General features: G+C 43.4%; 1 protein-coding gene across 1 annotated transcript in view; it reads right to left on the bottom strand.

Moving 5' to 3' along the window:
• Positions 1-27604, bottom strand: part of LOC138452855 (uncharacterized) — a 1928742-nt gene that overhangs the window by 1740986 nt on the left and 160152 nt on the right. The window contains exon 7 of the mRNA XM_069605205.1: positions 11656-11867. Coding sequence (XP_069461306.1) covers positions 11656-11867 — 212 coding nt within the window. The remainder of the gene's footprint in view (positions 1-11655; positions 11868-27604) is intronic.

Below are 27604 nucleotides of genomic sequence, written 5' to 3'. Positions count from 1 at the left end.
ACTGGAAAACAAAAAAGAGAAAAAATCCTTCCACTCCAATTCCTGGTTCACAGAGGAATTCCAGACTCTGCGCAAAGACAAACGCCAGGCGCTCAAAAACTAGCAGTGCAATCCTTGTGACTACACAAAAGATAACTTCAAATCCATAGCCAAAAAATACAAAGACGCCATCTTCATTGCTAAATCTGAAGTCTACAACCACAGTATCTCCGCTGCCAACTCCCCACTCTAAAGAACTCTTCAGTATCTTCAAAGAATTAACTGTACCACCCACATGCCCTGATGAGATCGTCAAAGACGAAGCATGGTGCACAGGCATACAATCAGCCATGCTTGCAAAAATAAACCTCCTCCAAAGCAAGATATCCCACCACTACAAAACTCTACCTAAGCAAAGCCCTCATGTATAGACACAACCAAATGTAAAAACAAGCAACTTGCCTAAATTCGCATTCACCGAAATCTACGAAGCCGATGTCATTGACATCCTCAGACACCTCAAACCTTCACAATGTAAGGGTGATGTGTGCCCCCCTAAAATCATCAAGGACTGCGCTGAACCGCTCGTCCCTCTTCTCACGGCATTCATCAATGCTTCATTCAAAACGGGCATAGTCCCAGACAGCCTTAAAGAGGCCTGGGTGCGCCCTCTTTTAAAAAAAACAACACTAGACCCCGCTAACCCCAATAACTACCGACCCATAACAATAGTTCCATTCCTCCTAAAAATACTAGACAAGGCCGCCCACAAACAGATTCAACTATACCTTGAATCGAACGCGATTCTAGGTAAAAGACAATCTGGGTTTCGCAAGGGGCACAGAACTGAAACCGCCCTTCTAGACCTAAAAAACGAAATCACCAACATCCTTGACAAAGGCAAGCCCGCTCTCCTCCTTCTCCTTGACCAGCTAAGTTTGATCTGGTAGATCACATCACACTTACCAGTCATCTGACACATGCAGCGCCCTTCTCCAAGGACGCAGCGTCCTGGGTGACCTCTTTCCTAGAGGGCAGAGCTATGAAAGTGTTCTCAAACACAGCTCATGCAGCACCTTCCATCATCCACTGTGGTGTCCCACAAGGCTCATGTACTGCCCTCACGCTCTATAATCTTTTTACCAAGCCTCTCTTTGATAAACTGGACGCACTTGGGATCACATACACAAATTACGCTGATGACACTTAGGTTCTCCTTCCCCTGACGGGGCATTATCATCAAGACGCCACTAGCCTACAGCAAATCTACTCCACCATACAAGCGTGGATGGCTACTAACGGCCTCTGCCTGAACGGGGACAAGACCGAAATCCTCATTCTAGGCCAGAAATCCACTCTCTCCAACCTCAACCCGCTGTACCTCAATTTCAACATAGATAACTGTGTCATCCCAGTATTATCTTCAGTCAAAACACTGGGAGTTCACATAGACGCTACCCTATCTATGGACAAACAAGTCAGCGCCATAGTCTCGGCCTCCGCACTGAGTACTAAACTCATCAACGCAATAAAACCATTCCTAACTAGGGATAACTGCCTCTCCATCGCTTGAGCAACAATAGGAGCCAAACTAGATTACTGTAATGCGCTCCTAGCCGACACCTCCAAAAAAAACGATCTAGGCTCCAAACAACTCAAAACAACGCTCTTAGAGCAGCCCTCAGCATACCGAAAAGAAACCACATCACACAAGCCAGGAAGACAGCCCACTGGCTCCCAGTCAAGGACCGCATCTCCTTCAAAATTCTCACAACCACTCATAAATGCATCAACGTCTCAGCACCCTCATACCTATCTGACACCCTATGTAGATCTCAATCCACCAGACCGACCAGATTACAATACACCAATCAACTAACGATACCTCGCATCAATAGGACAAAGGCAGGAGGTATAGGCTTCCCCTTCCTCGCATCTAAACTTTGGAACTCTCTCCCCACTGACCTCAGAGCTGAAACATCTCTCTTCTCCTTCCGTAAAAAACTCAAAACTGCCCTCTTCAACTAACCTTGCTCTCCTAGTTACCTGTCCCTCAATGTATGTATGTAACAAAAGAATAATATCGTCCAATGTAACTCCGACGGACTTGAATTGTATATAACCAAGTATAAACAACACTGTAACAAGCGCCACGATGCCTTCGGTCTGCTGTGCGCTCAACAAATGCAAATAAATAAATAAATAAATAAATAAATAAACGAACTTGCAACTAGAATTGTGCCACCCAGACCAGAAGCAGGGGGTCATTCTCCTGGACCAAGAACAGTGGTGCTACTTATTAGTCTAGTTATGAGTGTAAGGGATAGAGATGGGATCAATTATACACATAACAGTGGACTCTTCAGGTTAGTAAGACATCCTGACAGACCCATTATCGCTTTAGTTTAGTCAGGGAAACACCTCACAGTTAGGGAAATATAGGTTTTCTCTTTATTTTTATACATATAGTCTATAGCAATCACTATACCACCTGTTATCAGTCCCCTCCTTCTGCACCCTTACAGTACACATTTAGTTAAACTAAAATACTGTTGTCATCAATTTCATTATCAACCCAAAATAATCTTCAGACCCAGTTACAAATTGAATTGAGTCAAATACATTTAGACCAATAGATGCCCAAACCATTAACCCCTGCTCCCAGAGGCGGGCAGCCCCATTGGCCCTGAATTGCTACACTAAAGTAGGTTGTAAAACCTGACTTACATATTGGGTTAAGCGTCTATGTCTCCTGAAAGGTGACAATATTTGCATGCTGAATACAACTGTGCCAGCCCAAATCCTAAATTTTATATTGGGGACCAGCTATATTCCAATAGATTATTTTAAGGTTTCTCGTTAGCTTTTCCTCCATCTTCTAGTTACAGATCTCCATGGTCAGAATCCTGAACTGACTGGTCAGAAGATATATATGAGTGTGTAAATCCAATGCCCAATAACTTGGGGCTAACTCCCCTAGACAAGAACATACAGAGGAGTTGACAGACCTAAAGGAGAATTAGAGACCTTGAATTTCAGAGAGATATCAGACAATGGCGTGACATAAAGCATGCAGTTGGATGCCAGAGCTAGCAAGTGGCAAGTCTGTGTTGACCCACAGCTCAGCCCTTGGTCGTTGAGCTGTGGGTCAACAACAGTTTTATTAAATTGTATTCTGTTTTAACTCTGATCCGGAATACGTATATTTTCTACTAAGTAATTTCTTATTATGGATAACCATTGCTTAACATGCCTGAGCCATTTAATGCATTTATTTGTTGGTGCATCCCATCTCTTAGACATCCTTTGTTTGGGTCACCCAATATATACACCATAGTTTTGTTGCTCTGTGCTGTGAAACCATAATTTGGTGCCTCCTTCCCCTATTTCAGCTGTTGCACAGCTTGCTTCCTCTGTGATGGGGAGGGGCATTTACTAGACCTAGGGCATGAGCCATAGACCTTTAATTATAAAACACTTGTGTATAGGCGCGTTACAAATGCCATATCATATCATTACACATGCCATATCATATCTGTGTGCTGGGACGAAGGTTTCTTTTGGAATGCTTTAAAATTAGCGTCTGGGCTTTGTCTTGGACTTGGTTTACCGTCTCAAATTGTGTAAACCTCCTGGCTGTTTCTGGCACATGGGCAGCTCTGAGTCTTGGACCTGCAGGTCTAGATATCTCCCTTATATGGCTGGATGGGTGCTGTGTGGTTGGGTCCACATTATTTAAACTTTAAAATTAAGTGAGGAAAGACCTAGTTTTAAAACACTGAGTTCATTCTTCAACATTAAAATCCTGGCAGGGGATCACAGCCAATTGGATTGCCTGGAACGCAGGCTGCATTCCCCAATACCAGCCCACATTTAGAGCAGCCTGAGTGCTGTACACCCCTGACCTGTGGTGTCTTTCCCCAGCTTGCAACCAAGCTGCAGCACCATGTCAATTAGCACCCTCAATGTTCTGAAAAGGGTGCTATAGGCTCTTCATTAGATCTACAAATGAAAAACCTAAACCTACCCCACCTACCAACGACACTGCTGGGATTTGTAATGTTGATGCTGTTACGATCATCAACACTGAAAACGGATTTTGACAAATCCCATCATCACTGTTCATAGCTAAGGTAAGCTTTTAAAAAGTATTTTTCTTTCTTAAAGAGCCTCTAGCAATTGTGTATGTTCATTGTGGGCCCTGAACCTGGACAGCGGGCATTTCCGGCAGAGTTGTACTGCCCTGTCGGGTAATATCGCGATATTAAAACATCAGTTTTGAAATCATGAAGCAATTCAATCAGCATGCACACAACTTCCCTGATAGCTCTAAGAGAGATATCATACAATATGGATATGGGGTATATCACGATTGCTAGTAACATGACTGCCACAATATGTATAAGACTGAATCCAGCACAGGTTGTGTTATTGGTGCAACAGGAAATTTGGTGATCGAGAAATAATTTCAGCACCCTTCTTACGGACAATTTCAGTGGCAAGGGTGCAAACATATTCAAGGATGGAAATCACATCAGCAATTATAGTCATGCAAGCTTGAGTTTTAATTTGAACCTCTGGCGTGTCTGTTTCTTTTTCTAATGCCTCTACTATTTGTGCCTTTATGCGATCTGCCTAAAAATCAATTGCGGTATGAGTGTATATCACAAGTTGTAACAAATGACACAATGAGGATATTACAACTTGTGATTTTTATTTGGGCCGTCCAGATGGTTGGTGTTTTTTATAGTGTTCCCTGACACTTCACAAGAACTTTTTCATTTCTTCGCCCTCCTCTTTTTGTCACTTTCTCTGTACTTTCCTCAGGGATATAATGTCCTGCTCACCCATCCCCACACAGGGATACAATGTCCTGCCCACTAGTCCACAACTAGGTATATAATGCCCTGCTCACTCTTCTGGGCCTCCGCTCCTTCTTTCTCTCATCAGGGCCTCTGCCGTTTTCCTGCTCTACCTTCCCCTTGGCTAGAGTCTCCATTTTCACCTTCTCTGTCCTCTTACTCTGTCTTCCCCTTGGTCAGAGTCTTTGGCCCTCATTAGGACCCTGGCGTTAACCAATGGCGTTATTAGCGCCATGGTTAACGCCGGTAATTTACCGACTCCGCCGTGGTTAAATGGGGAATTACCACCCCATTCAAGGTTGGTGGGGCGGTAATTCCCCATTTACCATTGGCGCTTCCCCATTCCCATTTTTGCCCCATAGGGCTCAATGGGAATGGGGAAGGCGGTAATTACGGTACCGCAAATTGCGGTACCATAATAACCTTCAAAGTCCCTTTGCGGGTCCCTACTTTAACGGCTGGTCCAGACCAGCTGTTAAAGTCGGGAGCCACAAAGGGACCTCGTAGTAAGGCGTTAAGGGGTTAACGGCAACACAACCTCTTACGGCACTGTTAACCCCTTAACGCCAGGGTCCTAATGAGGGCCTTTGTCTTCACCTCCTCTCCGAGTCTTGCAATCTGTTTTTCCACTCCACGTCTTAAGGCCAGCCTAGTAGTCTTCCGCTGCTCTATGGGTATTATAATCTGGTCTTTTGCTCTAGGTCCTACAGCCAGCCCAGCAGTCTTCCTCTTTAACACTACAACTTGAGTTCTCTGTATCACAAAACTCCCTTCCACTCTTGTCTTGGGAGTTGGCCTTTATATAGCGCTTGGACTGACGTGTTTCCTGCTGATTGGGCAGAGGAGTCACATGCCCGCTCTGGGCATGCTCCGCAGGTATGCTTTATAGTTCTAAATTCATGGGGGCAAGTTTTAATAATAGGAGTGCACGTTGGATCCCAATTCAGTCTGTGCTTGTTGCTGGCTGGGTAGGAGAGGCTGTTTTGTTCCCCCTTGACAGGCTTGTCAGTTTTCCTTCTCTAAATTCCGTGTTGGTGTCCTCTTCTGTCAAACAGCTCAGGGTATGTATTAAACATGTGTAGGTTGGGAGATTGGAAAAAATATTTTCATTTGTTTGGTGTAGTGCTTGTATTCTTTCCTTTGCTTTTAATGGAGTTTGCAGCTGCAGGTGATTCTGTCTCTCTTGTGCTGGTGGCTGTGAAGGAGACGTGTTGCCTCCTCCCTAGTGTTCCTGGTAGTGTGGGAAGGAAATTGGGTTCTGTTTGTGTGTCCATCAAATGCACAGGGAGGACTCAGCTTCCTGCTTCCATTCTGGCTATCAAATGGGGGAGGGATGTGTGTTCCCCAAGACTTCCCCCTCTGGACAGTGTAAAATATTATGTTCCCTACTTACAGACAGGTCAGGAGTCCTGTAAGTTTTAAACAGTTTCTCTTTAATTCTTGGTTGTCCAGTACAGCGGCACCAGTTCCTCCAGCCTCTCCCTCTTCTTGTTCAAACCCTCCTCTACATTCTCCGTTGCACATTCTACTCTCTCCAGGTTCTAGATTCTTGGTCTGCATGCACATTTGAGTAGTGTCCACTATATAACATAAAACACTTTTGTGGGTTACCCCGGTTTTTCCCATTATCTTTCTGAGTCCAAATCTGTAAGTGCATTTTGCTAGTCTTGTCTAAGATTTCCTCTGTTGAGAACAAGGGATTGTGGGTAATGTAGTACTTTTTTTGTTTGTTAACATGGTTTGAGTCGTCTGGTTCAGGCACATGTTTTCCAGCCTCGCTGTTGGCATAAGTGACCGGACTGGGTCTTCTATATGGTTTACCCCCTCCAAGAGCCAACATTTCACTCCCAGGATCCAATCTGGGCTTCAGTTTTGTTCAAGAGAGGAATTATGGGACATGGATTTTTTTCTGCTTTGCTTTGCCCAATTAGGTTGGTCTATGCCTAGGAATATGTTTCCTCTACCCACAGCTGCTGTTTTGGACCTGGGGATATGATACTCAATTCGATGTGGCAGAGTCAGGGTGGTCAGTTCGTCATATGTACCACAACACTTCCATCCCTCTATCTGTAAACGACCCCAGTGGATCTTAGTAAGATCATAGCTTCCCAACCTTGGGAATACAAATGCTGGTGGGGGTTCTACAGTTGCTGAGAAGAGGAGCACTGTCTAGTTAATCGAGAGAGCCTGTTTGCCTAAAGCCCACTTTATATAAGGCTTATTGACCTCTCTTACAGCCATCTCCCCCCCCTCAGGTAAAGCACCAGCAAATCTCTCTGTTGAATTTGTTTCCATGTTTATCTCCACTGATCACTCAGTAATAGCTCAGATTCCTTAATCAGATAATTCGCGTCAGTTATTGGAGCCGAATTTTTTTCAAAGTTCAAATAAGTCGAGCACTACTCAGAGTGCCACTAGATCTCCATGGCTGGTTGTTCCAAGTCAATGATTTTTCAGCTTTTTATCTCTTAGGCAAACTGGAGATCGACCGTAAACTGCAATAATGGACCATCACCCAGCTATTTGTTAAGATACAAACAAAAGGAGAGGAACAGTCAGTTGGAGCATTGACTGACTGTTGTACATTTGAAGATTTGCAGAGCCGAACAGAAATAAACAAACACCAGGTGATATAGCGCAGTTTTATCCAAAGAAGAGAAAATAACAATTCCACAAGGTGAGTTTTTAACTTAAAACAGCAGTGAGAAAAACAAAAAGGACTGTTTACTCCAGGTGTCTTCTCAAAAAGCACCAAAAACAAGAACCAGTTTCTGATAACAATTGAGCAAATCCACTGGCTGTGCAATGGCCTTCAGTCAGTTGTGAAATGGAAAGTCACTTATTAGAAGCTCCATCAATGTAATTGCGCAGGTGGTCATGGTTGTAATTTTCCCAAACGCTGTTCAGCAAAGTCAAACAGTGATAGAAGGGTGAAATGGTTTGTGTTTTAAAGTGGTTTTTATCAATTATCAGTAAATCTAGGTTGGAGTTGATAAAAGGGCTAGAGCACCTAGGTAAATAATTTACAAATAATAAGGACTAATTCTGTAGCACAGTGTTGAGGATGAGACAACACAAAATTAGTTTTTCCAGGGATCCCAACATTTTAAGGTGATGATTTCAATAAATGGAATAAATGTATAATTCTCAGACGAATACCCACCGGTCCGTGGGTACACAAGATACCCATGTACAGATGATGACTAGGTCATAAGCAAACTGCTGGACAGGGTCTTTACAAGCGGGCTGAGCGCCCAATGGGATTAGCCCAAGCTAAGGGAATGGCTCAAATATTTCATGTTCACGTTATTTTGCTGTTAGTTACTACTCTTGGTTTATTGGAGGTAAAATGGCTGCAACCACTAAACACTCCCCATGGATCAGCAACAATACGATGGGAACTCCAACTTGGTCCATAACATGTTGCAAACAACCCCCTGCACTGATTCGAACCCCCATCTGTGGTGGAGATTCTCACATGGAACGTTCAATTACTCAATTTCCCCAACAAATGCAGATCAATGATCCGAATACTCACTGAAGCTATTCGTGTGATTGCTTTTCTCCAAGAAACTCACTTGACGCTAAAGGACATACACATACTGCACGACAGGCAGTATCCACTGAAATTTCTTGCATCCTGTGGCTTGAAAAGAGGAGGAACTGGAATCCTTACTGCGAGAGGACTCCCCTTTATGCAGCTCGACACCAAAAGTGACCCGGGGACAGGTTTGTGGGGCTGAAGGGAACACTGTTTGGGCGGATGTTTACTCGAATCTCACTCAATGCTCCCAATGATAATCAAAGTGATTTCCTATCAGACTTTCTCACCGAGATAACTCCATTGAGGGCCAACTGATGGTAGGGAGTGATTTAATTATTGTCCCGGACCCTCAAGTAGGTAAAACTCACCCCTCCTCCAGCACCTATTTAAACAAATATCTTCGTTAGACTCTTCAGGGAATGATGGTGGTGGATATATGGAGCCTAAGGTGCGGTGAGCAGTGAGTATACACATATTTCTCTCATGTGCACCGCACCTTTATACGGATAGATCTTTTATTAGCATCGGCATCCCTGGTACCATGCACTGAGGAGATTCACTTTGGGACGAGGTTATTATTGGATCATGCCTCAGTGTCCTTAGACCTCCTGGTCCAGAGATAAGTTCCCCGGATAAACAATCTTGGAAGCTCTATAATCCAATACTCAACGATATAAGCGCTTAGGGATCATATAGAGCAATTCATAAACAATTATATTAAAGAAAACACTGATGTAACCATAACAGAAGCCACTCACTGGGATGCAATGAAGGCAATGATCAGAGGAGCACACTTGACAGCTTACACAAAAAATAGAAAGCGATTGAGGGAGGAATTAGAGGAGGAGATAAGCGAAAGAGCCCACAAGTTGATATGTTCAATCAGATCATTAAGAAACCTGAGAATTGTGCAGAATAAGCTGAGGGTGCACTTAGTGGACTGCACAGCGCAATCCATTATAAAAGTTAAACAGTTGTATTATGCCAAAAGGGAACAAAGCTAATACATTCCTAGTACGGAAGCTGAAGGAGCAACTTAACAGAAACACTAAAGTGTTTACCATAGCTCTAATGATGAGCTATGGTATGAGCTGTTCGCAACCTCAAAGATAACAATAAGAATAGCCACTATCCATTTCCTAAACAAAATATTTTGTCCCATATTTAAGTGAGTAACTAATCTGCCCATTGGAAGAAATGGAAGAAACAGGATAGTATTTGGCTCTCTATATATATCTTGATTGTGGTATGGTTGTATCTGATTTTAACATGTGATTTTAACATGTGATGTTTTTTTTTCTTCTCCTTTTTTCTTTTTTTCTTTTTCTTTTTTTGTTTCTTTTAATGATGTATGTATCTTGTTTTAAACCTCGTTTTGAAAGGTTGATTTAATCAGCCATCCAAAATAAAAAAAAAATAAAAAAAAAAAATAAAGTGGGTTTAGCAGATCCTACTGGGCAGGTACATTATAAAGATGAAACCAAATTAGATATTTTGGATAAGTGCTTTACGGAAATGATGACTGCCACTAACGGTATCCCCCAAGATCAGTTTGAATGTATACGTGAGGCAGAGTTACCCGAACTTGAGGACATGGGCAGAACGCTGTTTGACCGCCCCATTGTTGAATCAGAAGAGCTTGTGAGGGCAATGAAAGCTCTCAAAAATAGGGCCCCTGGCGCAGATGGATACACCGCCCTTTGTTATAAATTATTTAGAACCCAATTAATCAAGCACCTGACAATTCTGTTGAACTCATTTTGGTTAACAGGTTAAGTGACAAGTTCTAGGGGGGAATCCTCTACCATCCTAATTTTGAAACCAGGGAGAAATTCACAAGAGTGTGCCTCCTACAGTCCCATATTATTGCTCAATAACAATACCAACGTATAATCAAAATTTCTGGCCAATAGGTTGGCCCAGGTCTTGCCTTCTCTAGTGGAGGGTGACCAAACAGGTTTTATCAGGGAAGGAGCACATTTAACAATATTCAACAAGCCGTGAATCTTATTGACATTGAGAGAATACCCTGTGCCAACTTGCCAACTGCCCCTGTTCAGAAATGGATCTGAAAAGGTGGGCGGCAGGGTTGGGGGGACTACAGGGGTGGGAATCTTATGTTGATTAAGGTTTTATTGGATTGTACCAATTGTAACCATCTCAGATGAGTATTCAAAGAGGATGCTGCAACCTATGAAAAAAAGGTTTAAATAAAAGTTGTAAACAATTTTCTTTGAAAAGACCCTATAAGCGTACATTTTGTCAGAAAGGATTAACAAAAAACTAATTCAAATGTCCAAACAGAATGTTGACATTTCTCCTTGGCCTTTTGAGATATTTAATTAGCACTTAAAAAATAACATTTGTAATAGGCCATGGTTCACAATTCATACAAGTTTATAAATGATGTTCATACTTGATAATTTTGATAATTGATTTCTTTCTGACAGACCAACACATGTTTCACTCTTTCTAAGGAGCTTCCTCTGGGCCTAAATATTCACACACAAAAATTAATGCTTTTCCGCCCATTTAACCAGGGGATTCTATCCACCTTTAATACTTGTCTTAGCCGGAGGGGGATAGGGGACCGTCGCATTGCATTGACCCTACATGTTCTACCCAATGCTGGTAGCTGGACCACTATAGGTCCTAAGAGTGGAGATTGTCCCTCTACTACAGATACCAGCTGGCGGTGTGAAATTTAACATCCCTACTTAAGCTGTCCAAGAATTTTCTTTTTGTACTATGGATTATCACCTTTATGAGGTAAGCCTTTTCCCCATTGGCTTTGATCGTGTCATGATCCATGTTTTCACTTCCTGTCTCAGATGTCCCCTACCCTCTTTTCCTTCTCATTCACATCCGCTCTGTCCCCTCCCCGCCCATTCCTGAGACAGAGTGCAAACCTGAACAGAGCATGATGGTCCCTATCACAATGCTGTTTGCATCTTGGGATACACAGGAAGCAGAGTATAAAGGTTAGCACTAACATTTGTGTCTGTTAAAATGCAATAACATTTACAATTCATTTGAAAAGGATTAATGGAATTATTCAATAACGCTTTTTAAATTAACTTTGAACAATCCCACAGATAATTTGCATGGACAGTGTAATCACAGTGTGATACTGCAAATGCTCGGCATAGGAAGTGCATGTTTAAGATTAGAAAATAAAAAAATAGTGGTTTACCTTCAATACAAAACATCAGTTAAATCAGCATGTCCCAATCTTGGGTTTTTAATCAAGCGGCCATTTATTTTGCTCACCGTTCATATAAAGTACTTTTGCCAAGGGGAGCGGTCCTCCTACTTTTGTCTCTATTCATCTTCTGATCCTGCGCCATTGCGTGCAGTGGCATCACCTGCCCTTCATCGTCAACCTGCTCCCGGACCTTATCCCAGATGCGGTCTTCAGTGTCCTTCATGACAATGCCCTCCCGGATGAAATCTCTGCAGCTCTGGGCAAGCTGATTTGACACCTGTATAGAGCACAGAGTCCTGTTACAACTGGCTGTAATGGAATATTCTTTTGGTGCAATTACCAAAAGTCCTTATTAAAGTATACAAAGGGTAACAAATTGAGAATTCATATGTATGTTACTGCATATTATATTACTTTATATTACTGCATTAAGGGTGCAACCCCAAACGTTTTTTTAGTGTCTAGCCCCGTATTTTAGCAACTACAGGAAATAAAATACATTTGTAAAGCTCAACATAAAGGCATCTAGTCACTATCCTCAGAATCCATGCTAACCTCAATGCCACACCCACCAGAGTTCAATATCGGACTCCTCCAAATGCAAACACATTAAGCAAGGATGCATCAGCAGCAAGAGCATAGATCAAGTATAAGGGAAAAGACTTGCACTCATCGATTTCCAGATAGGGGCAGATCATGGAATTGTTTGCCTTGTTTTCTAGCTGAGCCTACCATGGAGGGTTTTAACATCTCAACTGGTGAGGGCCTTCACATGAAAGAAAACCTAGCCCAAATAAAGATGGCTGCCATACAAAATCAAAAGGGATCTCCAAATGGAAGCACTTTTTTAGGTCAACAGTGGGCGCTAGGCACAAGAGGGAGATAATCGAGTGAAAGGTAAGTAAAAAAATGTGGATATGGGGCAAGACTGAAGAGGGAATGCCAGAGAAGAGTAGAGAGGGAAGCGGGCAACTAGAAGCACGGTGCAGGCTGGTGGATAGAGACAGGCGCAGGTGGATTTAGTAATGAAAATGTTCAGATCGCAGGCTTGCACTGTCGATTAAAGCCAACGATCCATTAAATTTCATTGACTGCCATGTCATAAAGGATTACTAAATAGTGTTATAGCCCACCACAATGGGGGGATCTATGTGATTATTGTGACTCAAACACTGTACTGCCAAAACTGTAAACTTTAACTTTTTCTTTAAACTCATTTCACTGCATACGTATTAGGCAGGAGACACTCCACTCCCCCCATAGTCCCACACATTTATTATCACCTTAACCCTCCCCCCACACACACACATATACATATATGTGTGTGTGTATATATATATATATATATATATATATATATATATATATATATATATATATATATATATATATATATATATATATATATATATATATGTGGCAAAATGTGGCATAAAACATGTTTGGCTATGCAGTGCTTGGCTGCGCAGTAATGGAGGTATCCCCACGATGGGCAGTATGTGCATTAAAACCCTACTTGTGTGTTAATGGCCTGAGCCAATAGCAAATAGCGGACCAACACGCAATATAAGGTTATTAGAGTACTTTGTCAGCAAATGGAAAAATTGTCAAACAAAATAAATGGAACCGGGAACAGGGTGTGACAAAGGCCACTACTTATCCCAGAGGCATCCCCCATTCTCAATGCTCAATTTTCTTAAAGGAAAGTAATAACTTGGCAGGACATAGGAGTCTGCACACGCCTGATGTTATGTTATATATTGTATCTAAGCAGAAGTAGAGAGTGAATGGAAAGGGACGCCTCTATTCTAATGCCTCACTCCTCTGAGGAGAGAGCTGAAGTGATGGCCAGGGAGATGAAGCATGCCCTCTCCTTCACATGTAGCTCCTACTTTAACTGTGTGGTGGGTCGACCTCTGTGAGACAGAGCATCTCAAGAAAACATAAGTCTGCCTTCCCTGGCTATGGTCATCCGACACCAACAACACTGAAGATCAGAAAAGGGACATAGAAGACTGTGAGGTGGCGAGTATGGTATGCAGCGCTGGAGTATGGGGAGTCCGAGAAGTCACTCTGAGCACAAGTGAGATGATGGATGTCAGATATGCAACTCGTGAGAAGCAGTGAAGACGAGACAACAACATAGCCAGAGGTGTCAGCTTTTGTATTATGGCTCCGTCTCTCTGGGACTCTCTTCCTGCATCCATCAGAAATGAGCAATCTTACACAGCCTTCCAAAAGCTTGTAAACAAGAGGTTGCTCGACAAATACGATTAATACCTGAACCAATTGTCAACACGACTAATGACTGTGTCAAATGTATCTCTCACTCGTGCCTATCGTGCCAAACGCTGTCATACCCTTTGTTCTGGACATTACAACATTTTTATAAATAAAATAAATAGCCAGGCAACAGAACAGGACACCGCTGAGATAGGACAAGAGTGTGTGCTGGAGGAGGAATGCCAGAGGCTGGGATCACAAAGAGCTGCAGATGTGTTCCTAAATGGCAGGTGTATGTGATTAACCAGACAATGAGATGGAGACAAATAGGCAAGCAAAACTGAGACTGGAGGACGGGTTACAGGTACCTGACTTCGTGAGGCAGGACAACCGAATGGAGGGCCGCTATGACAAAGTGATGTGAAGGAGAACCACTGCACAAAAGAACATGGAAGCCGAGTTTCTAGACCCTTCAAATGATTAAAAGGGAGAAAGTGACTGAAGGGAGGAACATTGAATTCTGAGACTTGAAGTCAAGCTTCCCATGAACATTTGATGAAGGGGCTGAAAGGAAAATCATTGAATCCTTGAACCTGGATGCAAAGGTCCTATTATTGAGAGAGACAGAACTGATAACGAGATAACAACTACAGCTCGAAATCCATATTAAGCAAAGAGAACTGTGCCTAATTGAGAGATCAAGATTAGAGTCCTCGCACACCTCACAATTGTGTTAAATAACAGTGTTTTTTAACTGTATTCTTGTACAATCAACTTTACTTAAGCAACTGCGTCATATGTCACCCTTTTAATGCAAGGTCTTCGGTGGAGGCAGGAGACAGTCTATCAGCTGCAGTGGTGGCAAGATAGTGGATGTTGTCCCTTCCCCTTATTCCCAGATACTGATGTAACTAAGTGACAGGAGTGACAGGTGAATGGAGAGGGCATGTCACATGCTCTTTGCCCCTACTTCACTGCACCCCCATTTGGCATAGAAGAAATGTAGTCATGGGCAGAGGTCTCGAACGTTTAGGACAGTTAAATATTCAGACCGCAGGATTATACCATTGATTACAGCCCAGTGTCTTTCATACGTTTCAAAAGGAATAGTGAACATTCACATTTTCGAATTCAGCTTTTTGGACCCAGTCTGAGGGCACTACTGGAGGAGAGATCCAGGTTTCTGTGACCGCATGAAAGGAAAGTTAAGGGTGATAAGAGTTGAAGTGGTCAGTCAGGTAGGAAGACTTGTTTCAGAGAGATTGTTTATTGCAGAGGCCAACTGAAAGAGTGAATGGTGGTACGGGAGAGGGGAAGTTGGTGTGTGGTAGAGTAGTTGATAGATGAGGTTGGAGAGCCTCAGAGGATAGAAGCATCTGTATTTCAGAGGTGTGCGTGCAAGTGGGCGGAGAAGGATGGGGAGGCCAAGAGAGATGCAGAAGAAACACCATGTTGAGGCTGAATAAGGGAGGCAAGGTGCGTGTGTGCGTGTGTCCTGTCTGCCATCATCAGGATGCATGCTAAGCCTACAAGGCTGCTTCAACAAGTATCCGATTTACGCCTTTAGATATGTTCTTCGGTTGGTACTAGTTGGGACTCTTGTTGGAACGTGGTGCATAATAGTGCTTTAAATCATGCAAGCTTTTTACCTGCACATTTATTTGTATCCGTTTTTCTGGTCACATCAGTGCACTGGTCAAATTCTAGGCTGAATTTAGGCATTTTTCTTTGGATGACCTGCTAATGCAGAACTCAATTGGATACCAATTTCCCACATTTCCATTCCACCAAATGTTGCCATTAGATCTAGCCAAGTTTTTAAAAGAATCATGTCCTCTTTACGTTTAAACATAGATATTCAAGCCACATACAGTACTTGGCTGTGCTTGAGGCTGGTGATAAACTGTGCCTCTTTTTATTTTGTTTTGTTTTAGGGAGTAAAGCAAAGCCATGTGCAGAGCATATCAAGCATATAAACACCTCTCTCTCTCTCTCTCTCTCTCTCTCTCTCTCTCTCTCTCTCTCTCTCTCTCTCTCTATATATATATATATATATATAGCACAAAATCTGTTAGTTTGTTCCATATACAATTCCACACCGTTCCACCAATCTGCACCAACATTTGCATAGTTACCTTTTAAGACCCTCCGGACATGACTGGCTACATGACATTTGGACACTCCACCCTTTTCCCCAGATATCAGCACATAGGACGGTTGCCTGAAATCAGCAAAACATCAATGTGGTCGTAGAAGGACCGGACAAAGCTAACTTTAAGAGTCTTGACACGAAGAACGAAAAGTAAAGGTCCCACTGAAAATAGTAGTCCCTTTGTTCTTTGGGGCTCCCTAGTTTTAGGAGAAAACTAACAAAAAGTACCCGTACTTCGCACTACCAGTGAAGTCTATGTTAACATGAGCGGCGATACCACACATCAGTGAATGTAAATACAGTAACTCATTTGTATGTCCTATAGGGACAGGGATTGCTATACCAATCCAGGGACACATTATCGATGTTCTTATGCCCCGAAGAAGACGGAAATAAGTAAAATGCACTTTAAAATGCCATTGATATTTAGGTAGATCATAAAAGACCCGGATCCTTTGATCAATTTCATACAATTTGTGCAACAAGGTCTGGTTATGTTATCTTTTGAACTTGTGGGCTTTTATTTTTGTCTAAGATTTGTAATGTCATACAATATTATTTGTATGTTTTCATGTTAGTTCATGTATATTAGGTGTTTCAAATACAATTAAATAAATGCAGTAGGGCTATATTAGTGTTTCTGAACAAAGCAAATATCTTTTTGATGGTTTTATATGATTTTGTCTTAATAGTTTTTGGCATGAAGTAAGGTCACATGCACTCCATTTTGTTATTTACGTTTTCTTGATTTAATGTCCTGTTCACTGTATTAATCTCATGTACACAGTAGAAGTACACACAACAATAACATATCAAAGACTGCATCAATCAGACACTTTAGGAAAAAACATAGCATGTATAACCATCAGAATATATGGTCATTTATTTGACTGCACTACAATGTCTTTCCACATGCAGTGAACAGTAGCTAAAATTGTCTAATTTCTACACCATTGGATCTAGAATCATATTGCCTCATTTATGGCAGTAATTCATTCTTTCAGCAGAACAGCTGCTAGAAACGTCTTTCTAAGCCATTTAGATGTTCACAATTGCACATCACGCACACCTTTCCTACTCTTCCATGCCCACATACTCCTTGGGTTTCCAGGTGGCTGTATTGCCTGGACCCTCTAACCTGAACCTCTGACAAATATCTTTGGAGAAATCGAAAATCTATGTCACCTTCCCGCATCCCCCTTACACCTGCTTCAAATGGATTTTACAGGGCTTTGGTAATCACTGCTGAATTTACTTAAATGCATTAACTATGGATTGACAACTCGCGAATCAAAGCATACCTGTATGATTTGACCCCATATGTATGAAAGGATGAGTGCCGAAAATGCTAACTAAGGACCTAGCAGATACGAGGAAGGGAGGCGGAGGAGAGAAGTGCTTAGCCCCAGCCACGTTGGAATACCAGAGGGGCAATTGCGAGGAAGCCTAATGGAGGGGGCCTTGGAGACTGTCACAGAAGGTCAGAAGCAGGCTGATCACCATGAAGCAGTCTTGTGGTGGGGACTCTAATCAGACACAGCTGCAATGAGATCTGCACGGGTCTTAAAGTGGCACACCCACCGACGGACAGCTGGCAGACACAATGTATATGGGAGAACAAAAGAGAACAAAACAACTGTGATCGCGGAAAGTGGGAGAGCATCACAGTAAAGTACAGACACTAGATGAATCTAGGGAAGCTGCTCAAGCAGTTTCGCCGAAGAGGAGCGGAGTGGAAAGCCTTGGGAACATTGAGGACAGTGTGATTGCTGGTGCGCGAAGACACATAATTACACCTGTGGTGTTGCAGCAGGATGGCAAGCTAACTCACTGAAACCGACATCAGACTGAGGAACGAGAATCCTGACAGCAATAGTGGGTCTAGGCTACAGACACAAAGACTGAGGATCTACAGCCATCTGACGGGGCAGCACCAACAAGATACAGAGTATTATGAGTTGGAAGCCCACTCAAAGACCTAAGCACCGGTTGCGCCAGCTCATGCAAGAGTGTCGGAAGCCAGACCCTAGCCATCTTGAACTGAGGCACAAGGCGACACCGAGATGGCGTCCAATCTGCCCAAGACAAAAGGGAAGCAACCCACATTGGAGGAATTTGCAAGGACACCACAGCCAACGGAGGGGGGTAGAAGTAAGGAAAGGAACCAACAAATGGACACAACCTCAACACGCAATGATCAGCAGACCCTGGAGGCGATTGCGGACCTAAAAGTAACGTGGGAAACTAAATTAGAGCCAGCTATGGCCAAACTCAAGGCAGCACTGGAACTCACAGTTGGCACAGTACAGGTGGATGTGAATCTACTTAGACAAGATGTAAAAGCAATCGTGGAACGCACAGGCAAACTGGAGAAGGAAGTGACCTCAAACACAGCTGCATGCGCATCTCATGCCTCGGAGATTCACATACTGAAGCAATAAGTGAGCAACCTAGAAAATAGAGCGGAGGAAGCTGAAGGGCGTGCCCAGAGGAACAACATACGCATCGTGGGGCTTCTGGAGGGTGAAGAGGGATCTAACCCAATGGACTACGTGGAGACCATGTTGCTGCAAGAAATAGGAGGAGGGGCGCTCACCCAAGGGTTCACGGTGGAGAGAGCACACAGACCCCTGACAAAGAAACCACCGCCAGGCCCCCCCACCCCCAAGACCAATAATTGCCAAAAAACCAAGGACCTAGTATAAATTACTTTTAACGTCAGTGACTTCATGTGAATTCTAGCCCAGTTGTCCTCTTAGTGAAGTAAAGATGTGAAACCATGTGAGCAACTCGAAATATTATTCATGTTTACAGGTTGACAAATTATTGTTCTAGAAACTTCAAATTTTAAACTTTCTAAGACAATGTACATATTTATAAGACAAAAGCAAAGTATCAATGAATATATCAATAAATAGATAAGTAATGGCTAATTCGATTTCTATAAATCACTTTTCTCCATTCTACTTACGCAGCTTGCCTGTTTTGAGAATGTCTCTCAAATGGTTAGTTCCATCTGCAAAATATGAAATACCATTTAAATAAAATGTTCCTAAGCCCAAAAAGGACACCAATTAGTTGTGCTATTGTCGATTAGGTGACGCCTCAATGAATTCAATCAAGTTCCATTAGGAAAAATTCAGAGATGATGTGATTCAAGTTTTCTACCTCGTTTTTTCTAAATTATTTTGTGTAAATCTGCATTTCCATGAGGGAAGACTTATTATGCCCTCATTACAGGTTTCCCAGTATCCCACCGGTAATTCCGGTGGGGTACCGGGAAACTGCCCATACCGTCTCCACCGGCTGATATCTCGGTATTACCTGAATATTATGGGTGGCGGAGATGGCGGAAAGGTCCCATTCCATGGAGTACCATAGGCCTCCATGGGATGGGAATTCTAGAATCCCCAGCACCGGTAGTAACAGTGCCAGTGATTCTGGTATTTATTTGCCAGTAGAGGCTTGAACTACTGGCAGGTCAGGACTGCCGGTAGATCCCTGCCCACACCGGCAAACTTGTATTTCTTCTGGTCTGGAAAAAAACCTGGTGCCGGAATTAATAGTATTTTTCCAGACCAGGGAGGTTGTAATGACCCCCTAAGTCTCATTTTGCTCCAGCTTACTCTGCACTTCATCAAAAACCAAGCTCTACTGCATCGGCTCTTTCACAATTCTGAAAAGTGACCATTCCACCCTCACATTTAAAGAGATTGAGCATTAAACATTGGCATATAGAAGACACAGATGCCAACCCCTATGCCATCTTGTTAAGTTGCCTAGCAGTAAATACTTTATCCGGCTTATGCCATTTACAGAGAAATAAAAAATAAGTATATCATACATATACATATACAAAATTTAAAATAAACAAAAATACATACAGATCCGCACAACAGTTTAAATTCACTGGTTGCTAAGTTTAGATACATAAAACCTGCTGTGTACGGCTAAGTAAAAATTGTCTTCCTAACCATTTAAAAGAGGAATTTACTTATTCACAGAGATAGAACACCTATCAACACAAGACAAGATGAACAGCATTGCCTCAGAAACCGATCTAATATTGTTACTTATAAAATGACAACACAGCCACTGCTGCCTTATATCCAATAGCATATTGCAAATTAACACTTGGTTAATTTCTTAACACTTCTTATGCCCCTGCAGCATTCATTGCTCGCTCGATTTTGATTCTGCCCTCCTGGGCCCTGATGCCATGCCCTCCTCGTGGCCTTTAAAATGGCTTCCTTTTTTCACCTAGAACGAGGAAGTACCTTGGGTGTGCTGTGACCCGTCTCCCCGCCGCCCGATGGTTGGGGCGTCAATGTTTGTGTCCAAACATTGGTGCCGCCAGGTGGCAGCTGGCCCCCTCCCCAGGCCCTCGCCTAAGGCCCCTAGGACTACCTGGCTGACCTTACTTCTATGTGGGATCTTCAAAGCTGTAGATCTCTTCTCCTTGCTTACTTGGCCTCCCCACTCCACAGATATCCTCCTAACTTACCAGATGTAATTTGCATATTTTTGCCATCGCAGCATACTTGAAGAAAAAAAAAAATGATCTGCATTTATTTGAATTGCAAGACACTTGTTTGGAGGCACCATAGTGCATCCTTCTCATGCCCCTGTGGCATTCATTGCTCACTTGATTTAGATTCTGCCCTCCTGGGCCCTGATGCAGTGGCCTCCTTGTGGCTTTCTTAGATGGATGTCTTTTTCACCTACAACAAGGAAGCACTTTGTAGTGTGCAGTGACCAGCATCCCCACTGCCCGATTGATTGGGGCTTCATTTTATGTGTCCAATCATTGGTGCCGGCAGGCGGAAGCTGTCCCCCTCTCCAAAGCCCACCACTAAGGCCCCTATCTGGCCATGTTTGGAGCTGGAGGGAGCAGCGTTCAGGCCCACACTCCACAATCACAAATCTTTCTGTGCTTCTGCATTTCAGGACCATGAAAAATGGGCCACTACATTGTACCAGTAAGCACCCCCGGACTACCTGCCCCTGGACCATGACCCTTCTACCTTACTGCCTGTTGAATCCTGCCTCCCTTGCCTACAGCCTGACTGCAACCTATATCTTGTTCCCACCTGCTATCTGTACCTGCCATAAAATCCACATATAGCTTGCTTCCCTGTTGCCTTCTAGCGCCAAACCCATAAATCTTCATTAGAGCACCTTTAATATCTTTATCCTCCATTTGGTGCTGTACTTAGTGCGTTTGGCAAAGTCAAATCTAGGTGCTCTCTTATCCAGTGCACTGGTTGCCTTCCTTTTGTAAGGAAGGCATGGTATCGAAGTAAGACAGACACAAGTGACCACAGTTTAAGGGCGTTTATTGAACTTTCACAAGGGGGTGAAAAGCATATATCTAAACCTGAATCTACAGATGGGAGCAAGCTACGACCATCAAATAATAATGCAGTCCTTGTGGAGTCTTGTCAAAATAAAAGTGCCTATACTAAAAAACCTATTGCCAATCCTTACTGCTACTTCACAAATAGTGTGGGGGAATGTTCATGAAAAAGAAAGAAGTGTTCACAAAATGATAAGTTTTGTGAACACTTCACCATTGGCCTCCCTTCCCCACGTTTTCAGCACGAGGCAAGGCGGTTCACTCGAGCCTAGCACACACACTGGCTTCTTCGACAAAAGGATACAGTTCTAATTCCAGTATCTGGGCCTTCTGTGCCCAAGTCTCATTTCTCATCAAAGTCTATTGATTCCGAGGGATTGATGTACAAAATAAAAAATAGCAAGTTCTTTTCTTCTTACAATTATGTGATTTGGGTGTCTCACCCTGGATCCCCCTCAGCTGGCTCAGACCCTTTATTTTAAGGTTCCAAAAGTATTCTTTCTCTGGGGACTTACAGGTCACACCGGATCCGCCTCAGCCGGGCTCAGATCCCCTCTTTGCTTTCCATTAGTCTCCCTCAGCTGGGCTCAGGCCAATTGCAGTTCACTTTATACTCATCAAAGACTTTGGAATGTGCACAGGGTGTAGCTCGACCCGTCGCAAGACCACTTTGATACAAAGTTCCTTCTTTACAATGTAATTACCACTCACTTGAATACCTAACAGAGACCTTTGGATGAGCACCCACGTAGCACCGGCCCACTCTGTACACAGTATCTTATTTGGCCTTTCAAAGTATATTCACTCCTTCGGTTTCCACTTGTACGCGCCTCCAGGGGCGTTGCTAAATTTGTAAAAGATCCGGGGCTAGAGCCCATTGCAAGTTTGAATTTCACATAACTACATGATCTGAAGGTACGCACCGCGCCAAGTTGCGATTTCAAGCGTTAATATTGCAAACTATACTGCTCAAAGTGCGAGTCATGCTCATTTCATTTGGAAGATTTGCCACTCCAAAACCTGCACATTCATCCAGTAGTGCTATGCTATGTAATACTTTATGAGGTTATAAATGACAAAGAAAAGCCTTTGGACAGGACAGCCAAAGACTTGGCATGGATTGAGAAATTGTATTTAAGCAGCAACTGAGAGATACCTGTTTGCTACATTAACCATACAGTCACTTACTGGTGTTGTTGGACTAACAGGGGGTAGCTAGCGGGCTTACGAAGTGGTGGGACATAACAAATGTAATTATGTGCGAGCGCAGCGAGCGAGCCGCATCTTGAACAGGGTGGTACAGGGGTACGTTCTCCCCCGCCACAAGAACATTTTTGAAAAAATTCAGCCAAAATCACACACATTTGAGCATGATTTTTCCACAATAACCAGCATAGTACAGTCCACTGGGGCACCTTGGCCACTCAAATCAGCCCTCCCCACATCTTAAAAACAGCCCCCCATCAGCCTGCAAAATCACCAGGAAGTGATCACCTGTATTTTGATCACTCGATTTACCCCTTTCCTCGCATTGATAACAAACCTGCATGCATGCAAAATCACTTGGGGGTGTCACATTGGAAAAACCAAGCAAGCAAGTCAAATTAACCAAACGAATCAGGGCTCTAGGGGTTGTATTCACTCCACCTCTGAAGACTAACCCGTTCTGAGAAAATACTCTGCTGATCGGGGGACTCGCCAGATACGCGTTTTGATTTACGCGAGTGCAGCGGACTCTATCCCTCACTCTGGCTCTGTCTATTCCTCTGCAACCCGGATGGAGAGTAGTGAAAAGTACAACGTTCTGACTGCATATACTGCCTAGACTACACTTATTGTATCCCAGCGTCATATGCCTTACCTCACGAATTTGAATCTGCAAAGGGTGCATTTTGTGCTTGAAGACGGAGCATTGTCCAGATTTCCCCTTGCCTACTTCTACCCTAAAGGCTTGCACCTTTTTTGGGTCAAGCACTTTAGAATTATGAAGTGCTGTAGTGAATGCTAAAAAGAAAGTGACGGATCAAAATACTCCCTCCTGAAGAAAGTTCTCAAGAAATTACATGAACTGAAACATGTCGAGGCATACTATCAGTGATTAGATCTACTGGTCTATGTATTTGGGTCGTCATTGACCGATATTTCTCCTCTCCTGTATATACCACATTAATGTGTGAATAGGAGTTGTGTATCTAGTCCATTGAACGACTAGAGATGAATTGTTACAATTCAATTGTGAGCATTTAGCTTGGTGTCACTTGCACTTTATTTTTTACCTGGTTTTAACATGTGTATGTTTTTTATGATGTTTTTTTAATATTTACTAATAAAAGTTGTATTTGGTGATAATATTTAGCTTGTTGCTGACTACTTTTTCTCTACCTTGTGCTTTTGTATTTTGTCTCTATAATCCATTCTTGAAGGTAGAGGTCTTTTTTCTACCTTAGGGAGTAAATGTTCCAAAGGTTTTCCTTCCTATATATGATGTTTTGTTGAAATATGTCTAATACTGGATGGCTGCCAGTAACTGACAGGTATACCATACAAACAGATTATTGCAATATGGTCCATGGAACCACATTATGCAGATTATTGTAATCTAGCCTGTCTCTGGATTACTTAAATATGAAAGTAATTTAAGGCTTTTTAAATTTATTTAGAATATATGTCTCGGCACTGTCTACGCACTTTATACTCCAAATATTAGCAATGTTATCGGTGCGGGGCAGAGGGAAGAGCGACAGCCAATCACGGTTAGCAACCTTGCTCTTGCCTATTAGAGTGTGCGCAGACAAGTTTGCACTTGATGTTGCCAACGATGGCTGATGAAATGTTGCTCAAACCAAATGGAATGAGATCATTATTGAAGGCCTATCATTTCTGGCGAAATTCAGAGACTATTTTAGTTCGTTATGCTGTATTTAAGTACGTATGAAAAAACGTGGCTCTGTAGATGCATGTTTTTTTTTAAAATTTACGTCACGGCAATCTGTGACGATGTCATGACTTAAATGAGCTTTCACGTACTTCAATGAAATTAACGTGTATATGGTATAGCTGTGTGTGTTTTATGGGAATTATACCAATTATAACTAATACAGCTTATTAATACCACTGCTGCTACTACATATTGCAATCATCTCGCCGAGTTCTGTGACTTCATGAGCCCCTTTATAAGTCAACCCTCTCTCCTCAGCCACCGAAGAACCATGCAGTGCCAGGAGACCTTCTGTGAGCGGTACTCTTCCTGGCAACGGCAACCCTGCATTCAGTAACACCACAGCAATGCAGTTACAGAGGGCAAAGTACTTCACTGGTCATTGATCTGTCCCATGTTCTGGCCAGAGCAAGCTTCAACAGCAGTGCAATAATCATAGCTATTGATTAAATACAGTGGATTCTGATTAGCGGCCTAGAGACAAACGGCCTGATTTGAGAGCGTTTTTCAATGGGACAAAGTCACCTACCTTAGGTTCGGTCCCGTAGTAGGCTAGACAGCTTCAAAGGGGTGGCGGCCCGGGGATGTGGTGACACGGCTGGGGGGGTCCGGGTCAGTGGCTGGTCACAGTCACACACAGACACAGGTGTAGATGGGTGGCGCGCTGGTGACTGGCATGGAGCTGGGCGTGACCTGATACTGCAAGTCCACAGCGCATGTAGGGAAGAACCATGGCACGTGCGTTTGTGCCTGGGTGGGCAGTGGCTCGGCTTCTCCCTGCTGCTGTGCAAGCGCAGACTGTGTGTCAGGTCAGCACCAGGTCCAGCACGAGTAGCAGCCCAAAGCGGGCCAGGAGGCAGCCAGCAGCAGCCATGTTCGTTGTGTACTCACATATTTTTCATTCAAATAAATCACGAACGAACGTTGCTGACTGCGCTGCCTCCTGGGCCTGCCTGATTCATTTTCTTTTTTTCTGCGATGATGTTTGTGCACGACCCGGGCCCGGGGCTAGCCTTTGCTTGTAGCCCTGTGATCTTCATCCAGGGCTCCAAGCAAATGATCCGGGGCTATAACCCCTCTAGCCCCGCCCCCTAGCGACGCCCCTGCGTGCCTCTCATCACATGCGCTCTCAAAACACTATCCTTTGTGGATTTCTTCATATAGTGTTGCTGCGTGGACAGTGCCACAGAGGCAATCGCTCCTCTCGACCTGGGTTATTGACACAGGAGCGCCCCGGACACCTTTGATGCACAGTGTAGGTTTGTTCAGCTTTAGTTCCCGGTCTTAGGCTGCTCACTTTCCAAGGTTTGTGAAAGTAACGGTTTCTAGATGTCAAGGGCACTTCCCTCCTGGCAACCCTCTCTGGTCTTGCTGCCTTCATTCTTGTGTTAAACTGCCATCTTGGAACTGCTCCTTCTTCGTGTGCTTTTTCTCGCTCAGAGTGTGTTTTCGTGCTCCGCTTTTAATCCGTGTGGAGAAGTGTGATGGGAGTTGGGTGTGTGTGTAATGATCAGTAATTGCCTGCCCTTGTCTGACATGGGTGTTAGGACATTTCAGGTACACAACGGCTCTCCTGTTAGTCTGCTGTCGCTTCCTTTGAATTTCAATGGACCCACAATAAATCATCCTATGCGGCCCTCTGGAATACACAAATTCAAATGAGCCATGGGCTTAGGAAAATAGAAAACATCTGCGGAATCACTGCACAGCATGGCTTCCGTGTTCAGCCTAGCTCTGGGAGAGCCTGAGACTCATTAGCGTTGCCACTGGTTGCAAATACACTGTAGAGCAGGCATGTTTTGGGTTATGCATGCTTTTGGTACATATGGCGCTTATTGCGTCCGACTGGAAAACAGCTGAGTTTTGTCATCTCAGGTGCTTGTTGCTTCATGATGACCCAGCAGGGGTAAATTAATGTGATCTCAGACGTTAAATCCTCACAGGGTGGTATAAAGTACCACTACAGATTAAATCCTGAGGAGGGAACAAGGAAGTCGAGCATTGGCAAAGCCAACAGTTTTTGGCTCATGCATGGTCATTAGAGACTCATGTTGCAGGCACTGCCCAGGTACTCGCACCACTTGGCATCTTTGGCCCTATAATGGCCCGGTATGATCATCACTGCTAGGCTTTGATTTGTGACGTCCGCATGGAGTGCATTTTTCATTTTTAAAACATTGAAAAATAAAAGATTGACTTAGAAAGACTGCTCCGAACGTTCTTTCTAAATCGAACTGTCAGCCTCTGTGACACAAATGGGTGCACGCAGGGTCAGACAGGCGCAGCCGAGCCAAAAGAGGAGCGATGCGGGTGCCCGGGGTAAGTCATTTTGGTGTGTGAGTGGGTGTCTGCTTGTGTCTGTGTGGGAGGAGGGGAATGTTTGTGGTGTGTGGAAGAGATGTGGAGTGGGTAAACGTGAGTGTGTGTGCATGTTTGTGTGTATGGGCTAGTGTGTTTGGCCTGGGTGTTGCCAGGGGTACGGCTTTCTGAGAGTGATGGAGGATGAAAATACCCCAATAGTGTGCTATTTCCGCTTTTAAAGGCTGCAAACAAAACGGCTGAAATAAATCAGTCTTTTTATTGTGTGGCCTTCATGAAGCAGACATATCACATAGAACTGTGAGCTCTCTATGAGTGAGTGGGTAGGTTACAATGTTTTTCGCGCTCTGAAACACTTGTGTATGAGCGTGTTACAAATAAAATATCATATCATATATCACAATACGCTCATACTCCAAATGGTGTGAGCAACTGGGCAAAGAGGGCAATACTAGGCCAATGCGTAAATACGTATGCCACAATACGATGCTGCCACAATCTGTAAAGTGTAACCTCAAATCCCAAATAAGACCATCCTCTGCTTGATGATATAGTCATTGCATGAAAGACATAGGCCCAAATGTGCAGGCACAGCCATCACATGGGAGTTAAAGCCTCTAAGGGTCTAACAGTGCCAGCATATGACTGGCATAGATATGATGTGTAAAGATAAGGCGTGCAAGTGCAGGCAATTAATACCAAGTGTAGTCTCAGGTGACCCAATAAGATCATCCTATGCCTGGTATAGTTACCGTTTGTAAGGTATAACCTTACAGCAGGTGCAGCCTCATTGTCCCTATAATGCGATCATGTGACTAGTCTAGTTACCATATGTAAGGTAACGACTCCCAGCTGCTGCACAGTCTCCAATAATCCCATCACATGCTTGTTATAGTCACCAAACTTTACCGTACACTCCCCTTACGTACCATCATATGCCCGTGAAGCCCAAATGGCCCCATAATGGCAACATATGGTAGAGTCACCAAATAAAAGTATTCATCCAAGTGACTGCTGCTTTTCTAC

Source organism: Ambystoma mexicanum, chromosome 4p (genome assembly GCF_040938575.1).
Source record: "Ambystoma mexicanum isolate Mex_15411 chromosome 4p, UKY_AmexF1_1, whole genome shotgun sequence".
Taxonomy (NCBI): domain Eukaryota; kingdom Metazoa; phylum Chordata; class Amphibia; order Caudata; family Ambystomatidae; genus Ambystoma; species Ambystoma mexicanum.
Note: the sequence above shows the minus strand (reverse complement) of the source record. Positions and strands in the feature narration are given on the sequence as shown.